General features: G+C 51.0%; 2 protein-coding genes across 4 annotated transcripts in view; one reads left to right on the top strand and one right to left on the bottom strand.

Moving 5' to 3' along the window:
* The window catches only part of LDHD (lactate dehydrogenase D), a 324776-nt gene that overhangs the window by 170393 nt on the left and 136426 nt on the right, over window positions 1-17957 (bottom strand). The window lies entirely within an intron of this gene.
* Window positions 1-17957, top strand: part of LOC137538930 (anillin-like) — a 93436-nt gene that overhangs the window by 7953 nt on the left and 67526 nt on the right. For both annotated transcript variants that reach the window (XM_068261364.1, XM_068261365.1), the window contains exons 2-7: window positions 953-1002; window positions 3033-3260; window positions 7087-7118; window positions 7254-7296; window positions 10738-10889; window positions 11917-12027. In XM_068261364.1, the coding sequence (XP_068117465.1) occupies window positions 969-1002; window positions 3033-3260; window positions 7087-7118; window positions 7254-7296; window positions 10738-10889; window positions 11917-12027 (600 nt within the window). In that variant the 5' untranslated portion in view covers window positions 953-968. The remainder of the gene's footprint in view (window positions 1-952; window positions 1003-3032; window positions 3261-7086; window positions 7119-7253; window positions 7297-10737; window positions 10890-11916; window positions 12028-17957) is intronic.

The following is a 17957-nucleotide window of genomic DNA, read 5'->3' as shown; positions in this document are numbered from 1 at the left end:
CCAAGCCTGCCTCTCCCTGTCTGAAAATGTCACTTCTGCTGAAAGCAAAGTTTTTTTTTAAAGAGAACCCGCAGTGGGTTTTAAGAATCCTATTAGCACACAGAGGCTGTTTCTGCATATAATGCCCAGCCTCTGTTACTATACTGTGCCCCCCCCCCCCCACGTTCTGCTGTCCCCCCCCCCCCAAAAGAAACCGAGGTGCTAGCGTCACGCAGCGTGTCGCTAGCAGGCTGTTTACATGCAGTCTGTCACTCTCCGCTGCTCCCCCGCCTCCTCTATAGCGCCGCTCCCTGCCTGCGTCCCTCCCCTCCCCACCTCCTGTAAGCTGATTGGAGGGAAGGGACGCAGGTGGGGAGTGGCGGAGAGTGACAGTCTGCATGTAAACAGCCTGCTAGCGACACGCTAAGTGTCACTAGCACCAGAGCGCAGGGGGGGGGGGGCCTGGGGGGCACAGTATAGTAACAGAGGCTGATGATTATATGCAGAACCAGCCTCTGTGTGCTAATAGGATTCTTAAAACCCGCCTCGGGTTCTCTTTTAAGCAGTTAGCAGGGCTGCGGAGTCCTGGGCAGTTAGGGCCTATTCCCACCTGCATGTTGCATTCTGCATCCGTTCTTCTGGATGCGGATTTCCACGTAGTTTCCGGGAATGTTTGCAGGGAGATCTAAGTGTGGCTATCAATCATTGTATGGGAATCGGATGCATGCTGCAGAAATCTCTGAGTGCTTCTGAAGTCCAGTGGCTCCGCACTGCGCAGCACAGAGCCGATCGTCTTCTGACCCTCAGTGGAATGGGGGGACACAGAGAGGACTTGGAAGGCTGTAGGGGGTCCAAAACCTTCCCTCTTCTTGGGTGACTTGCTAACTTTTTCTTCCCTGGGTGCTTACAGGAATCCTTTAATTGATTCTTCCTTCTTAGCCCCGTATAATTTGTCTTTCTCTCCCCCAAACAGGTCATCACATCGGGAAATGGACATTAAACGTCTGCCACTCAAACGTCTTTGTGAGTTTTTCCCGTCCCTCCTGCAGTTTGTGTACTCTTTCTAGATATGACGGTTGTGTTTGTGTTCTAAAGCTTTGTGTACGTTCAGGCCCCGTTCACACCTAGAATTGCAAGACGCTAGCGATTACCACTAGCGTTTTGCGGGAGTGATTTTTTTTTTTCCCGTATTAAAGGCGAAAAAAATCACTGGATGAAGTAGCATTTTGGGAATGATTACGATTAGCAGTTCTATACATGGTAATCGCGATCGTGCCTGAATCGCCGGCAAACCGCTGCATGTAACACATTTGCGGTTAACGGTAACCGCAAAACGACACGATCGCGGCAGTGAGAACACTGCCATAGTGTTACATGGGCTAGCGGTTTTTAAAAACCGCTAGCGGTTTGCGGTCAGCGGGAATCGCGTGATTCCCGCTCAAGTGTAAATGAGCCCTCAAGTGGGCATTGTAAAGATTTATCACCTTTAACCACTTCCGTACCAGCAGTCTCTGCCCACTTAAAGAATACCCAAAGTGACGTGACATGATGAGATAGACTTGTGTATGTACAGTGCCTAGCACACAAATAACTAGGCTGTGTTCCTTTTTTTACTTTCTCTGTTTGAAAGAGTTAAATATCAAGTATGTAAGTGGCTGACTCAGTCCTGACTCAGACAGGAAGTGACTACAGTGTGACTCTCACTGATAAGAAATTACAACTATAAAACACTTTCCTAGCAGAAAATGGCTTCTGAGTGCAAGAAAGAGATAAAAAGGGGATTTTCTTATCAGTGAGGGTCACACTATAGTCACTTCCTGTCTGAGTCAGGACTGAGTCAGCCACTTACATACCTGATATTTAACTCTTTCAGGCAGAGAAAGAAAAAAGGAACGCTGCATAGTTATTTGTATGTTAGGCAATGTACATACCCATGTCTATCTCATCATGTCACATGTCACTTTGGGTATCATTTAACTTCCTTAGCGGTAATCCCGAGTGAGGCCCGGGACGGAAAGCCTCAGTACAGGGTGGTAATCCCGTGCCTGAGTGAGTTCCATGCAGGAACTGCTGCAGACCTCCCTGTAGTATGTTTTTCTTCTTGCTTTTAAGGTCTAGCTTATGAAAAAATTGCACGGCTTTTAGACCCTAAATCTGGAAATACCGGTAATCATAACGCCAGGGAGATTAAGGACCAGAGACTGCTGGTACCAAAGAACGGCGCCTCCTGACAAATTGCTGCACATACCGACTGCTCTCGCCGGTCACGCCACTCCTCCATCCCCACAGGCACCTCTCTTTGCAGTCCTTACGATGGCTGAGCTGTATTGTAAGCAGGTTAGAAGCCTCTTTCATTGGTTCCTGACACTGTCCATCAATGTAAGCTAATGGGATTGGCTTACAGTGATCACAGGGTCAGGAACCAATGAAATCGCCTCCTGTCCGTCTCAGACTGCGGGGAGAGTGACGCTATCGGCCGTAGCGGCGGAAGCGTGCAGCGGGATGATTGAAATCTACGTCCAAGTATTGTTATAGCCAACTTTAAAATAGGTGAGTTACCGGGAGATGTCCTCAAGTTCTAGAGCAGTCTTTCTCAACCTTTTTACCCTGATGGAACCTCGCAAACAACTTTTGGATCTCGAGGAACCCCGGCATTTATCTTGCAGGAGGCTTAGTCTTAAAAAGTAGATGTGGCTGTTTATTTCCCTGCCCCCTATTACACTGCCTCTCCTTATCCTATTGCTTTTTATTAATGTGCTCATTAGTATTCTGCCCCCCATTTTAGTATTACAGTACCCCTTATTATAATGTGCTTTATCATACTTCCCCCACAATGGGGGGAAATGTCAAGGAACCCCTGCAGAGTACTCAGGGAACCTTGGTTGAGAAAGCCTGTTCTAGAGTAATTTTCTTTGCAAGTTCAAGCAACTTTTTCAGTTGAAGTGGAGTGAAGGAGTTGCTTAGAGATGGCGGTTGGGTGAATGTTTACGCCGATCTCTAAGCTACATGAAGTAGTTTTGTGCCATTATTCTTCCCGTTTGGTTTCCTCTCAGGCTCAGATACGGAGAATGGGTCGCCCAGGAAGAAGCGGTTCAATGCGTCAGAGGAGGAAGGAGAGACAGAAAACCGAGACCCCGTGCTGGTCAGGGGCCCTGAGGTGCCGGTCCGGACCAGCTGGTCTTCACTACTGCGGATGAAGGAACAGGAAGTCAAGCCAGACACCCCCGCCATCCCATCGATCAGATCACGAATACAGATGCTGCAGGCCATCAACATGAAAGGTAGCTGCTCTCGGGCGGATATCCCCTGATAGCTTCTCTGCTAAAGCACTTGTGTGGGTGCACATTGTATAATACCATCTAAAGAAAAAGTGTATTTGATTGTTAAAAAAAAATCTAATAAATAACCCCCCCCCCCCCCCCCCCCCCGCACCCACTTAAAAAAAAAAGTAATTTTCAAAGTAAACTACAGGTAGCTCCCGACTCACGACCTGCCAATATGAACGGCATTAAATGTAAACATTTTGTTGTGGTACACTGAGGGCACAGGGGGGCAGAGGTGGATACAGGAGGGAAGGGGGGGACAGAGGTGACACAAAGGTGGATACAGCAGGGAAGGGGGGACAGAGGTGACACAAAGGTGGATACAGGAGGGAAGGGGGGACAGAGGTGACACAAAGGTGGATACAGCAGGGAAGGGGGGGACAGAGGTGACACAAAGGTGGATACAGGAGGGAAGGGGGGACAGAGGTGACACAAAGGTGGATACAGGAGGGAAGGGGGGACAGAGGTGACACAAAGGTGGATACAGGAGGGAAGGGGGGACAGAGGTGACACAAAGGTGGATACAGGATGGAACGGGGGACAGAGGTGACACAAAGGTGGATACTAGAGGCACAGGGGGACAGAGGTGACACAAAGGTGGATACAGGAGGGAAGGGGGGACAGAGGTGACACAAAGGTGGATACAGGAGGGAAGGGGCGACAGAGGTGACACAAAGGTGGATACAGGAGGGAAGGGGGGACAGAGGTGACACAAAGGTGGATACAGGAGGGAAGGGGGGACAGAGGTGACACAAAGGTGGATACTAGAGGCACAGGGGGACAGAGGTGACACAAAGGTGGATACAGGAGGGAAGGGGGGACAGAGGTGACACAAAGGTGGATACAGGAGGGAAGGGGGGACAGAGGTGACACAAAGGTGGATACAGGAGGGAAGGGGGGACAGAGGTGACACAAAGGTGGATACAGGAGGGAAGGGGGGACAGAGGTGACACAAAGGTGGATACAGGAGGGAAGGGGGGGACAGAGGTGACACAAAGGTGGATACAGGAGGGAAGGGGGGACAGAGGTGACACAAAGGTGGATACAGGAGGGAAGGGGGGACAGAGGTGACACAAAGGTGGATACAGGAGGGAAGGGGGGACAGAGGTGACACAAAGGTGGATACAGGAGGGAAGGGGGGACAGAGGTGACACAAAGGTGGATACAGGAGGGAAGGGGGGACAGAGGTGACACAAAGGTGGATACAGGAGGGAAGGGGGGGACAGAGGTGACACAAAGGTGGATACAGGAGGGAAGGGGGGACAGAGGTGACACAAAGGTGGATACAGGAGGCACAGGGGGACAGAGGTGACGCAAAGGTGGATACTAGAGGCACAGGGGGACAGAGGTGACACAAAGGTGGATATAGGAGGGAAGGGGGGACAGAGGTGGATACCCGGAGGCACAGGGGGACAGAGGTGGATACCCGGAGGCACAGGGGGACAGAGGTGGATACCCGGAGGCACAGGGGGACAGAGGTGGATACCCGGAGGCACAGGGGGACAGAGGTGGATACCCGGAGGCACAGGGGGACAGAGGTGGATACCCGGAGGCACAGGGGGACAGAGGTGGATACCCGGAGGCACAGGGGGACAGAGGTGGGCACAGGGGGACAGAGGTGGGCACAGGTGGACAGAGGTGGGCACCGGAGGCACAGGGGGACAGAGGTGGGCACAGGGGGACAGAAGTTATCCCAGCAACACACATGGCGCTAAGTACTGGTTCACACTATAGCGTAAATGGTGCAGTAAGCACATCCACACAGGAAGTGAGTGTATGTGATTCTGCCATTAACACCGACCTCAGCATTTGCGTTGCCACCCACCTGGTACTTCCACTGATTTTTCAGCCGTCTATACACCAGCATGGTTGTGGTGTTGACAGCTTCCCCATCTCTACCCGCAGACCACTGTATGAGTGTAGGACTAGTGTTGCTGTTTGGATCCAGGTAAAGGAGAATTTCTAGCAGAGTATCACGTATTCAGGCTGGGATGATCGGGACTGCCAGTGTTGCACGCTAACGGCACAAGAAATGGTTTCACTCAATCTCAAACAACCGGGGTCGAATTCACCATAAGGCAGTGTAGGCACGTGCCTACAGGCGCCTGATGATGGAAAGGCGGCTCCCCTCCCTGAGTGCTACCCTTTCCCTATTATTCCTGATGAGAGTGTAAATGGTAAGGGAGAAGTGACAGCTGGGACAGCCAGCACACTTGCGGTGCGGTGGGGGTTTGTAGGTTGATGGAGGGCGGAGTCTAGGGTGCCTGCACATCTGTGCCTATAGGCTCCTGTGATGTAAATCCGGGCCTGCATGCATGGAGGGCGGAGTCTAAGGTGCCAGGACATATGTGCCTATAGGCTCCTGTGATGTAAATCTGGGCCTGGATGCATGGAGGGCGGAGTCTAGGGTGCCAGGACATCTGTGCCTATAGGCTCCTGTGATGTAAATCCAGGCCTGCATGCATGGAGGGCGGAGTCTGAGGTGCCAGGACATCTGTGCCTATAGGCTCCTGTGAGGTAAATCTGGGCCTGCATGTATGGAGGGCGGAGTCTAAGGTGCCAGGACATATGTGCCTATAGGCTCCTGTGATGTAAATCTGGGCCTGGATGCATGGAGGGCGGAGTCTAGGGTGCCAGGACATCTGTGCCTATAGGCTCCTGTGATGTAAATCTGGGCCTGCATGTATGGAGGGCGGAGTCTAGGGTGCCAGGACATCTGTGCCTGTAGGCTCCTGTGATGTAAATCCGGGCCTGCATGCATGGAGGGCGGAGTCTAGGGTGCCCAGACATCTGTGCCTATAGGCTCCTGTGATGTAAATCCAGGCCTGCATGCATGGAGGGCGGAGTCTAGGCTGCCAGGACATATGTGCCTATAGGCTCCTGTGATGTAAATCCAGGCCTGCATGCATGGAGGGCGGAGTCTAGGGTGCCAGGACATCTGTGCCTAGAGGCTCCTGTGATGTAAATCCAGGCCTGCATGCATGGAGGGCGGAGTCTAGGGTGCCAGGACATCTGTGCCTATAGGCTCCTGTGATGTAAATCCAGGCCTGCATGCATGGAGGGCGGAGTCTAGGGTGCTAGGAGATCTGTGCCTAGAGGCTCCTGTGATGTAAATCCGGGCCTGTATGCATGGAGGGCGGAGTCTAGGGTGGCAGGACATCTGTGCCTATAGGCTCCTGTGATGTAAATCCAGGCCTGCATGCATGGAGGGCGGAGTCTAGGGTGCCAGGACATCTGTGCCTATAGGCTCCTGTGATGTAAATCCAGGCCTGCATGCATGGAGGGCGGAGTCTAGGGTGCCAGGACATCTGTGCCTATAGGCTCCTGTGATGTAAATCCAGGCCTGCATGCATGGAGGGTGGAGTCTAGGGTGCCAGGACATCTGTGCCTATAGGCTCCTGTGATGTAAATCCAGGCCTGAACATCCCTATGCATGAGACCATTCCTCACATATCTGTACAGTGCAGGCAGCACCAGGGCTGTTCAGTGATTTCAGTGCCGACAGGAAGGAAATGGATTACCGAGAGCAGTGATCAGACCTGATGTATAGATAAGTGATCTCTGCACAGAAGGGAAAGTAATAGATTGCAGTTGGCTATGATTAGACCTCATGTACAGATCACAGATCTGTGAATCCTGTCACAAAAACCATTTGGTATTGGCCGAGAGCTGGTGAAGCTGACAATCTAGCAGGCTGTCGCACCACAACACTGCTGGGATGGAATAACAGGGAACTACCTAAAGACAATAAGCAGAATAATAAGTCTTTTCTGCTCTTTCACAGATAAAACGCAAGATGGTGAAGATGATCATGAGGTCAGTTATTTCTTACAGTAAATTACTTCTATCTTCTTCCCTTCCCTCCAATCAAATGCAACATCCCAAAAACCTCAAATGTTCCGCTGTAGACTGAGGCAGCTTACTCTTCCCATCTCTTCCTTATTCACACAGGATGGACAGGATGCAATGCTGGAGGGAGGAGAACATTTATCAGGTAAAAAGCAAATCTTATTGAGTAACAATTCTTTCTACAGCTACCGTGTTTCCCCGAAAATAAGACACTGTCTTATATAAATTTTTCCTTAAAAATATGTGCTAGTGCTTATTTTCGGGGAGGTCTTATATTTTGTGGTGCTAGCCAGATCCCCCTTCAGTATTTAGCTAGATCTCCCCCAGTATATAGCCAGAAACCCCCTATTATGTAGCCGGCGTATATAGGCATATTTCCCCCCAACCCGCCCCTGCCGCAGACACTAACACCTCTCCGTGCGAATGCATGGAATACAACTGACTCCACTTAGATATCCAGTACAATCAGGACAAAACACAGTAGGCTTCTGACAGTTGCGCTGCCGCTGCCGGCAATTTACCTCCCTGCTGCTGGCCCCCCTCCTCCAGAAAGTTGGATCCCCCTCCGTTTTCAATGTGCATAATTCAAATATCAGATCAGCGGGGAAAACCAGCTAAACTTGTACAGTATCAATGCCGCCGTATGCAGGAAGTGATCTCTGTTTACTTCCTGTATACGTCAGCGCTGTTACTTTACAACTTTAGCTGCCTTTCCCCGCTGATCTGAGATCTGCATTATGCACAGCGTATGCCAGGGGGGATCCGATTTGCTGGAGGAGGGGGGCCAGCAGCAGGGAGGTAAATCGGCAGCACAGCGGCGGTGCGGGCAGGAGGGGGGGGGGGGGAGGGATGGCTCGGCAGCATGGAGGATCGCGGGGGGGATGTCTTAATTTAGTGGAAAGACGGTAAGTAGCTAGCTGGCCTAGTAATGACTATACAATTCTCTATCATCTGTTGGTGGGTGTTGGGATATTACTGTGGTCTATACATCCAATCACTGCTCTACAATAAAGGCCCATCTGGTTATTCCTAAATGAATTGTACTAGCTGCCACAAAGTTTAATAATCATAATCAGTGCCAAGCAGCTGCAGCTAAAGCCAATAACATTTTGAAAGCCATTAAAAGGGAAATAAAAACTCTGATGCTAGCATAATACTGGCTTCTGTTTAATGCTCCAGCAAGGCCACATCTGGAATATGGAATTCGGTTCTGGGCACCACCTTAAAGTATTGTCGTTTTAGAGCAAGAGCAGAGATGTGAACTTGCTGTAAAGGTATTAAAGAAAACCTGTAACAAAAAAAAACCTCCCCTGGGGGGTACTCACCTGGGGTGGGGGAAGCCTCCGGATCCTCCTCGGTCCCACGGCGGCGGCGATAAAGCTTCCCTGAACAGCGGGGATGTAAATATTTACCTTCCCGGCTCCAGCGCAGGCGCAGTATTGGCTCTCCGCTCGGAGATAGGTGGAAATAGCCGCTGTACTGCGCAGGTGCAAGTCTCCCGTGCCTGCGCACTAGAGCGGACCCGACAGCGTTCGGCTATTTCCACCTATCTCCGTGCTGAGAGCCGCAACAGCGCCCCTGCTGGAGCCAGGAAAGGTAAATCAGCGCTTGTCGGGGGAGGATTCCGGGACACTTCGGGGGAGCCAGTGCTGGACTGCCTGCAGCTTCATGGGAGGGGGAAGCCTCATTGGGACCCTGAGGCTTCCCCCTCCCGAGGTGAGTACCCCCCAGGGGAACACTTTTTTTTTTTTTGTTTTTTTTTTTTTTTTGTTACAGGTTCTCTTTAAAGGGGTATTAAAATTGATATGAGGGGTGGAAGGTCCCCCTTACCAAGAAAGGTTAGATAAACTGGGCTTATTTAGTCTGGAGAAAAGGCGCCTTAGAGGGGATCTAATTAACATGTATAAATACATCAGAGGTATATTGGTAGGTGAACAGAGGCGCCAGAAGGATAAAAGTACATACAATTTTTAAAAAATTGCTGGGAGGAAGTGGTGGACTCGCGCAAACGCTAAGGACTGTAAATATATAGATATACACATTTATTGAAAATACCCCAAAGATGCAACACGTTTCGCGGGCACAGCCCACTTCTTCAGGCAATAAGCAGAGGATAAACACAGGCGCTCTGCTTGCTATAACTGAATTGCTGTTGTTTATCCCCTGCTTATTGCCTGAAGAAGTGGGCTGTGCCAGTGAAACGCGTTGCATCTTTGGGGTATTTTCAATAAATGTGTATATATATTTACGGTCCTAGGTGTTTGCTTTACGGAGGCGAGTCCACCACTTCCTCCCAGCAATTTTTTCAAAAATGTTGTGTACTTTTATCCTTCTGGCGCCTCTGTTCACCTACCAATATATTTGAGTCCACCCCAGGTGGAGGGGTGATCTACCCCCTTTCTTCCTATCTACAGAGAGCGACTTCTTAAAGAGAATCTGTACTCTAATATTCTTACACTAAAAAGCATACCATTCTATTCATTATGTTCTCCTGGGCCCCGCTGTGCTGTTTCTGCCACTCCCTGCTGCAATCCTGTCTTGTAATTAACAGTTTTAGGCAGTGTTTACAAACAAACTAACCAGCTTGTGATAGGCTCACATAAACAGAGTTTGTGAGTCATACAGAGTGTGCAGGGGGCCTGCAGAGGGTGTGTATCGCTTCTATCCAATCACAAGCAGCCCTGCACATTCCACACATTCAAGCCTTAGCCCGACAGACACGACAGAGGAAAGGAGATAAGATTTATTACACAGACAGTGCAATTGGGAAAGGCTGCAGTAAGCCAGAGCAGATTAGAACAGGCATAGGAACTTATAGGATAGAAGAACTAAGGCTGAAAAATGTGTTACAGAGTCTCTTTAATCCTGAGGGAGGACAGGTCTAATCTCACCTGCCTAATGACTGGTTACCTAGGTGGTAACCCGTGTTTGTGAGTATTACCATCTCACTATTTCATTTATCCAATCAATTTTGACATACTACACCATATTGGGCTCTCGATTTCTCTTCAACTTTAAATACATCAGAGGGCAATATAAAAGCTTGGCGGATGAGCTTTTTGTCCCTAGGCCTTCTCAACGGACTAGAGGACATGATCTGCGCATGGAGGAAAAACGTCTTAGCCATTTATTTAGGAAAGGGTTCTTTACAGTAAGTGATTAAAATGTGGAATGTATTGCCACAGGAAGTAGTTCTGGCAAATTCTATACCTGTGTTTTAAAGTGTCTCAGATGCTTTCCTTGCATTGAAGGACATCCATGGCTATAATTACTAGGTAATGCCCAGTGGCGTTGATCCAGGGATTTTATCTGATTGCCATCTGGAGTCGGGAAGGGTTTTTCGCCTTCCTCTGGATCAACAGGGATATGTGAGGGTGCAGGCTACTGTTGTACCGTATTTTCTAGCTGAACCCAATGGACGTACTGTATGTCTTTTTCCTGACCCAGCTAACTGTGCATGTAGAGGCAGATGTTATACATGAGCCTTCCCCTGGTAATACATACGGACATATGGCCAGTCACTTGACGTTACAGGACTGTGTGCATCCTTCCTGTGATTGTATGGTTTCCCTCTTGTCTCTCCCAGAACACAGTAACCAGAGCTCTATGGTGGAACCTCAGGACAACGATACAGAAAGTTTACTTCCTGTCGCTCAAAGCACTTTAGCTCCACGCCGCGTCCTGCCTTCCTATGAGGACAACCCGCCCAGCGAGGAGACCGCCAGCCGCCTCCGCAAGGTCAGCCTGGTGACTTAAGCCTTACCTGTGATTCCTACAAAGAAAAATTAAACCATGCACAAGTCTTCAACAGTCCCCTGGAGCAAAGAGCTTCTCTAACCTTGTGGGTCTGCTACCTGGCAGATAGCCGAACAGTCTATCTCTACAGGAGAATGCCATCCAGACTGATTGTCTTATTTATTTTTAACCAATACCAGTTGCCTGGCATCCTGCTGATCTTTCATGCATCAGTAGTGTCTGAAACACACACCTGAAGCAAGCATACGGCAAATGCAGTCAGACATCTGATCTGCATGCTTGTTCAGGGTCTAAGGCTAAATTATTAAAGGCAGAAGGGCAACAGCACAGCCAGGGAATGTGCATTGTTTAAAAGGAAATAAATATGGCAGTCTCCATATCCCTCTTAGGGTTGTCCATTAGGGCCCTTTCACACTGTGGCATTGCGTTGCGGCAAATTGCTGCACTGCTACTGCAGCCTAATGAAAGTCTATGGGGAAGTTCATACTTCCCATGTTGCAGTACGCTGCGCCGGAAGTGCCTGATTAACTGCCCACGTTACTGGCAGGGCTCCTGCAGCGATCTGCGTCGGCCCAGAAGTCATGTTAGTTTATGGCGACGCAGTTTTTTTTTTTTTTTTATAAACACGTTTGCATTGTGGCGCGTATGCGAGGAAGCGTATTTTTACAATACGCTTCTGTGCACTTCCGCATTCCCCGGAACAGGAAGAGACTGCAAGCGCGTGTCAGTTCCTGTTTGGACAGATGCCAGATGGGGAACACTGTGTACTAGCGTGGTGTTCACTGAAGGCCTGTTTTTGGCGATGCGGCTGGCGCGCCTAACGCCAGTTTGTAGTGTGAAACCAGCCTTAAGCAAGGTGTACTTAAAAAAAAAAAATCGTGCTCTCTTTTAAGATCAAGAAAAACTTACACAGGGCGGAGACCTTCTATTTGACAGAACTGGGCCACAGAAATGACCCTGGTGCTTTTAGCCATGTAATCCTTGTCGTCCTCTGTTTCTGTTGATTTAGGAACGGCAGGAGGAGCTCGCCATGGTGTGTTCGGTTGTAGATCATACTAATCCCTGGAGGGTTCAGTCTATAAGGCAGCGAAAGAGGCGGCTGGAGGACCAAGGCAGCGAGGTAAGACTGTAGGACAGAGGTGGACAGGTGCGGTGCTGATGTATACGGAGGCATCAGCGTTGTGGTAGAAGGATGGCGCATGTGGAGTGATGGTGACGGGTGACTCACTCAGTGAGGTAGTGGCTTAGTGCACAGCGGTGTCAGTTATTGCACTGGTGATGAGTGACCACTAGCACAGCACGGAGTTCTAGACCACTTGCTGTACACAGCTGGAGTTTAATTCCTGAGTATCACCGGCGGTGGCGCACAGTATTCCGGTGGTGGAGCACTGCTCTTCCTGTTTACTCTCTGCACCACTTACCTTGCCACCCTCCCGGTCTGCAGAGCCTCGGCAGGGAGAAAAGACTGCGACGGGTGAAGAAAGGAAGAGGGCGAGTGAGAATGGGACCTCCTCCAGATGCTCAGTCTGACTCTAGTGTAAGTGGTTGCTGTTCATGGGCGTCACATAGTTGGGGAGGAGGGTGAGGGTGTCTGCTATTCATGGGCGTCACATAGTTGGGGAGGAGGGTGAGGGCGTCTGCTATTCATGGGCGTCCCATAGTTGGGGAGGAGGAGGAGGGCGTCTGCTATTCATGGGAGTCACATAGCTGGGGAGGAGGGCGTCTGCTATTCATGGGCGTCCCATAGTTGGGGAGGAGGAGGAGGGCGTCTGCTATTCATGGGAGTCACATAGTTGGGGAGGAGGGTGAGGCCGTCTGCTATTCATGGGAGTCACATAGCTGGGGAGGAGGGCGTCTGCTATTCATGGGCGTCCCATAGTTGGGGAGGAGGAGGAGGGCGTCTGCTATTCATGGGAGTCACATAGCTGGGGAGGAGGGTGAGGGCGTCTGCTATTCATGGGAGTCACATAGCTGGGGAGGAGGGTGAGGGCGTCTGCTATTCATGGGAGTCACAAAGCTGGGGAGGAGGATGAGGGCGTCTGCTATTCATGGGCGTCACATAGTTGGGGAGGAGGGTGAGGCCGTCTGCTATTCATGGGAGTCACATAGCTGGGGAGGAGGGCGTCTGCTATTCATGGGCGTCACATAGCTGGGGAGGAGGGTGAGGGCGTCTGCTATTCATGGGCGTCACATAGCTGGGGAGGAGGAGGAGGAGGGCGTCTGCTATTCATGGGTGTCACATAGCTGGGGAGGAGGGTGAGGGCGTCTGCTATTTATGGGCGGCACATAGCTGAGGAGGAGGAGGAGGGCGTCTGCTATTCATGGGCGTCACATAGCTGGGTAGGAGGGTGAGGCCGTCTGCTATTTATGGGCGTCGCATAGCTGGGGAGGAGGGTGAGGCCGTCTGCTATTCATGGGCGTCACATAGTTGGGGAGGAGGGTGAGGGCGTCTGCTATTCATGGGCGTCCCATAGTTGGGGAGGAGGAGGAGGGCGTCTGCTATTCATGGGCGTCACATAGCTGGGGAGGAGGGTGAGGGCGTCTGCTATTCTTGGGCGTCACATAGCTGGGGAGGAGGAGGAGGGCGTCTGCTATTCATGGGTGTCACATAGCTGGGGAGCAGGGTGAGGGCGTCTGCTATTCATGGGCGGCACATAGCTGAGGAGGAGGAGGGCGTCTGCTATTCATGGGCGTCACATAGCTGGGTAGGAGGGTGAGGCCGTCTGCTATTCATGGGCGTCACATAGCTGGGGAGGAGGAGGGCGTCTGCTATTCATGGGAGTCACATAGCTGAGGAGGAGGAGGGCGTCTGCTATTCATGGGCGTCACATAGCTGGGGAGGAGGCCGTCTGCTATTTATGGGCGTCACATAGCTGGGGAGGAGGGTGAGGCCGTCTGCTATTCATGGGCGTCACATAGCTGGGGAGGAGGAGGAGGGCGTCTGCTATTCATGGGAGTCACATAGCTGAGGAGGAGGAGGGCGTCTGCTATTCATGGGTGTCACATAGCTGGGGAGGAGGGCGTCTGCTATTTATGGGCGTCACATAGCTGGGGAGGAGGGTGAGGGTGTCTGCTATTCATGGTTGTCACATAGCTGAGGAGGAGGAGGGCGTCTGCTATTCATGGACGTCACATAGCTGGGGAGGAGGGTGAGGGCGTCTGCTATTCATGGGCGTCACATAGCTGGGGAGGAGGAGGAGGGCGTCTGCTATTCATGGGAGTCGCATAGCTGAGGAGGAGGAGGGCGTCTGCTATTCATGGGCGTCACATAGCTGGGGAGGAGGGTGAGGGTGTCTGCTATTCATGGTTGTCACATAGCTGAGGAGGAGGAGGGCGTCTGCTATTCATGGACGTCACATAGCTGGGGAGGAGGGTGAGGGCGTCTGCTATTCATGGGTGTCACATAGCTGGGGAGAAGGGCGTCTGCTATTCATGGGTGTCACATAGCTGTGGAGGAGGGTGAGGGCGTCTGCTACTCATGGGTGTCACATAGCTAAGAAGGAGGGTGAGGCCGTCTGCTATTCATAGGCGGCACATAGCTGGGGAGGAGGGTGAGGGCGTCTGCTATTTATGGGCGTCATAGTTGGGGAGGAGGGTGAGGCGTCTGCTATTCATGTGCGTCACATAGTTGGGGAGGAGGGCGTCTGCTATTCATGGGAGTCACATAGCTGGGGAGGAGGAGGAGGGCGTCTGCTATTCATGGGAGTCACATAGCTGAGGAGGAGGAGGGCGTCTGCTATTCATGGGCGTCACATAGCTGGGGAGGAGGGTGAGGCCGTCTGCTATTTATGGGCGTCACATAGCTGGGGAGGAGGGCGTCTATTTATGGGCGTCACATAGCTGGGGAGGAGGGTGAGGGCGTCTGCTATTCATGGTTGTCACATAGCTGGGGAGGAGGGTGAGGTGTCTGCTATTCATGGGTGTCACATAGCTGGGGAGGAGGGTGAGGGCGTCTGCTATTCATGGGTGTCACATAGCTGGGGAGGAGGGCGTCTGCTATTCATGGGTGTCACATAGTTGGGGAGGAGGGTGAGGGCGTCTGCTACTCATGGGCGTCACATAGTTGGGGAGGAGGGTGAGGGCGTCTGCTATTCATGGGTGTCACATAGCTGGGAAGGAGGATGAGGCTGTCTGCTATTCATGGGCGGCACATAGCTGGGGAGGAGGGCGTCTGCTATTCATGGGTGTCACATAGCTGGGGAGGAGGGTGAGGGCGTCTGCTATTCATGGGCGTCCCATAGCTGGGGAGGAGGGTGAGGGCGTCTGCTATTCATGGGCGTCACATAGTTGGGGAGGAGGGTAAGGGTTTCTGCTATTCATGGGCGTCACATAGCTGGGGAGGAGGGCGTCTGCTATTCATGGGAGTCACATAGCTGAGGAGGAGGAGGAGGGCGTCTATTCATGGGCATCACATAGCTGGGGAGGAGGGCGTCTGCTATTTATGGGCGTCACATAGCTGGGGAGGAGGGTGAGGCGTCTGCTATTCATGGGTGTCACATAGCTGGGGAGGAGGGTGAGGGCGTCTGCTATTCATGGGCGTCACATAGCTGGGGAGGAGGAGGGCGTCTGCTATTCATGGGCGGCACATAGCTGGGGAGCAGGGTGAGGGCGTCTGCTATTCATGGGTGTCACATAGCTGGGGAGGAGGGCGTCTGCTATTTATGGGCGTCACATAGCTGGGGAGGAGGGTGAGGCCGTCTGCTATTCATGGGCGTCACATAGCTGGGGAGGAGGGCGTCTGCTATTTATGGGCGTCACATAGCTGGGGAGGAGGGTGAGGGTGTCTGCTATTCATGGTTGTCACATAGCTGGGGAGGAGGGTGAGGCGTCTGCTATTCATGGGTGTCACATAGCTGGGGAGGAGGGTGAGGCCGTCTGATATTCATGGGTGTCACATAGCTGGGGAGGAGGGTGAGGCCGTCTGCTATTCATGGGCGGCACATAGCTGGGGAGGAGGGTGAGGGCGTCTGCTATTCATGGGCGTCACATAGTTGGGGGGGAGGATGAGGGCGCCTGCGATTCATGGGCGGCACATAGCTGGGGAGGAGGGTGAGGGCGTCTGCTATTCATGGGCGTCACATAGCTGGGGAGGAGGGTGAGGGCGTCTGCTATTCATGGGCGTCACATAGCTGGGGAGGAGGGCATCTGCTATTCATGGGCGTCACATAGCTGAAGAGGAGGAGGGCGTCTGCTATTCATGGGCGTCACATAGCTGGGGAGGAGGGCGTCTGCTATTTATGGGCGTCACATAGCTGGGGAGGAGGGTGAGGCCGTCTGCTATTTATGGGCGTCACATAGCTGGGGAGGAGGGCGTCTGCTATTCATGGGTGTCACATAGCTGGGGAGGAGGGCGTCTGCTATTCATGGGCGGCACATAGCTGGGGAGGAGGGCGTCTGCTATTCATGGGCGGCACATAGCTGGGGAGGAGGGCGTCTGCTATTCATGGGCGTCACATAGCTGGGGAGGAGGCCGTCTGCTATTTATGGGCGTCACATAGCTGGGGAGGAGGGTGAGGCCGTCTGCTATTCATGGGCGTCACATAGCTGGGGAGGAGGGCGTCTGCTATTCATGGGCGTCACATAGCTGGGGAGGAGGGTGAGGCCGTCTGCTATTCATGGGCGTCACATAGCTGGGGTGGAGGGCGTCTGCTATTCATGGGCGTCACATAGCTGGGGAGGAGGAGGGCATCATGAGAACTATTCCAAATGCTGTCTGTGGTAGCCAAGGAGCACAATCAGATGCACCCCTTCTTCATATGCGTACTCCCACAAGACATACCATATTCCACATTTTTCCAAAGCCTAGGTCTGAACATGTGGTGCGAATATCCCAGGGGGTGCTCCTCGTGGTCTCTGGCGGTACTCTGGTTTGAAATGCCTATAAAGACCACTATTGTAAAAAATTGTAAATATATGTGCAGGTGTGTCAGAATTTTATTACCTACTGTAATCGACTGCATTTTAGTTTGGTAGCAATGTATCTTAAAATGTGTACACGTGTATTTTTTCACAATATTGGCTTTTTAAAGGGGCACTACAGCGAAAAACTGTACATTTTTAAATATGTGCAAAATATACAAATAAGAAGTACATCTTTTCCAGAGTAAAATGAGCCATAAATTACTTTTCTCCTATGTTGCTGTCACTTACAGTAGGTAGTAGAAATCTGACAGAAGTGACAGGTTTTGGACTAGTCCATCTCTTCATAGGGGGTTCTCAGGGATTTATTTATTTTATTTTCAAAAGCCCTTAGTGAATGGCAGTTGCTCTGTCCAACTGCCAAAAAACGGTGTAGCGAGCAGGGAAGCTGGCCAGCATCGTTGTTTAAATCTGTTTTAGGGATTATCTTTATAAAGAATAAAAGCCTTGCTGAGATCCCCTATGAAGAGATGGACTAGTCCAAAACCTGTCACTTCTGTCAGATTTCTACTACCGACTGTAAGTGACAGCAACATAGGAGAAAAGTAATTTATGACTCATTTTACTATGGAAAAAACATACTACTTATTTGTTTTTGTTTGCACACATTTTAAATTTTACAATTTTTCGCCATAGTGCCCCTTTAAGTATAACAAATTTTGAATTTTAGAGAATAAATTCTGTATGTACAACACCAAAATAGTATTTAACTAATTAAAAGCAAAAGTAAAAACTTGGAAATTGTTTAGAACCAATTTTCATGTGCTACAGTTCAGTAGATCTTTGTCATGGGATGCGTGACATAATCTTTATCATGCCAGGGGGACTCAATGAGGCTTTCAAAGTGGGCACTTACCAATAACCTATTGAGAAACGCTGCTCTGAAGGAGCAACTGCAGTAGAATCTCATTATAGTTATCCTCTGTCCCCAAGTCCTGGCCAATCACCTGCATGATTATACAATGTATGACCAATCCTGACCTAGTAAACTTTTCCTTGCAGTATTTACCGTTTAATATGCAACTAATACTTACATGTGCAGATAGCGCACTCAAATTCGGGAGACTTTATCCAATGAAAATGTTTCAGGGGAGATCTGAAAGCTTTTGCTACATGCTTAGCAGTCTAAAG

This window comes from Hyperolius riggenbachi, chromosome 11, assembly GCF_040937935.1.
Source record: "Hyperolius riggenbachi isolate aHypRig1 chromosome 11, aHypRig1.pri, whole genome shotgun sequence".
In the NCBI taxonomy this organism is placed as follows: domain Eukaryota; kingdom Metazoa; phylum Chordata; class Amphibia; order Anura; family Hyperoliidae; genus Hyperolius; species Hyperolius riggenbachi.
Note: the sequence above shows the minus strand (reverse complement) of the source record. Positions and strands in the feature narration are given on the sequence as shown.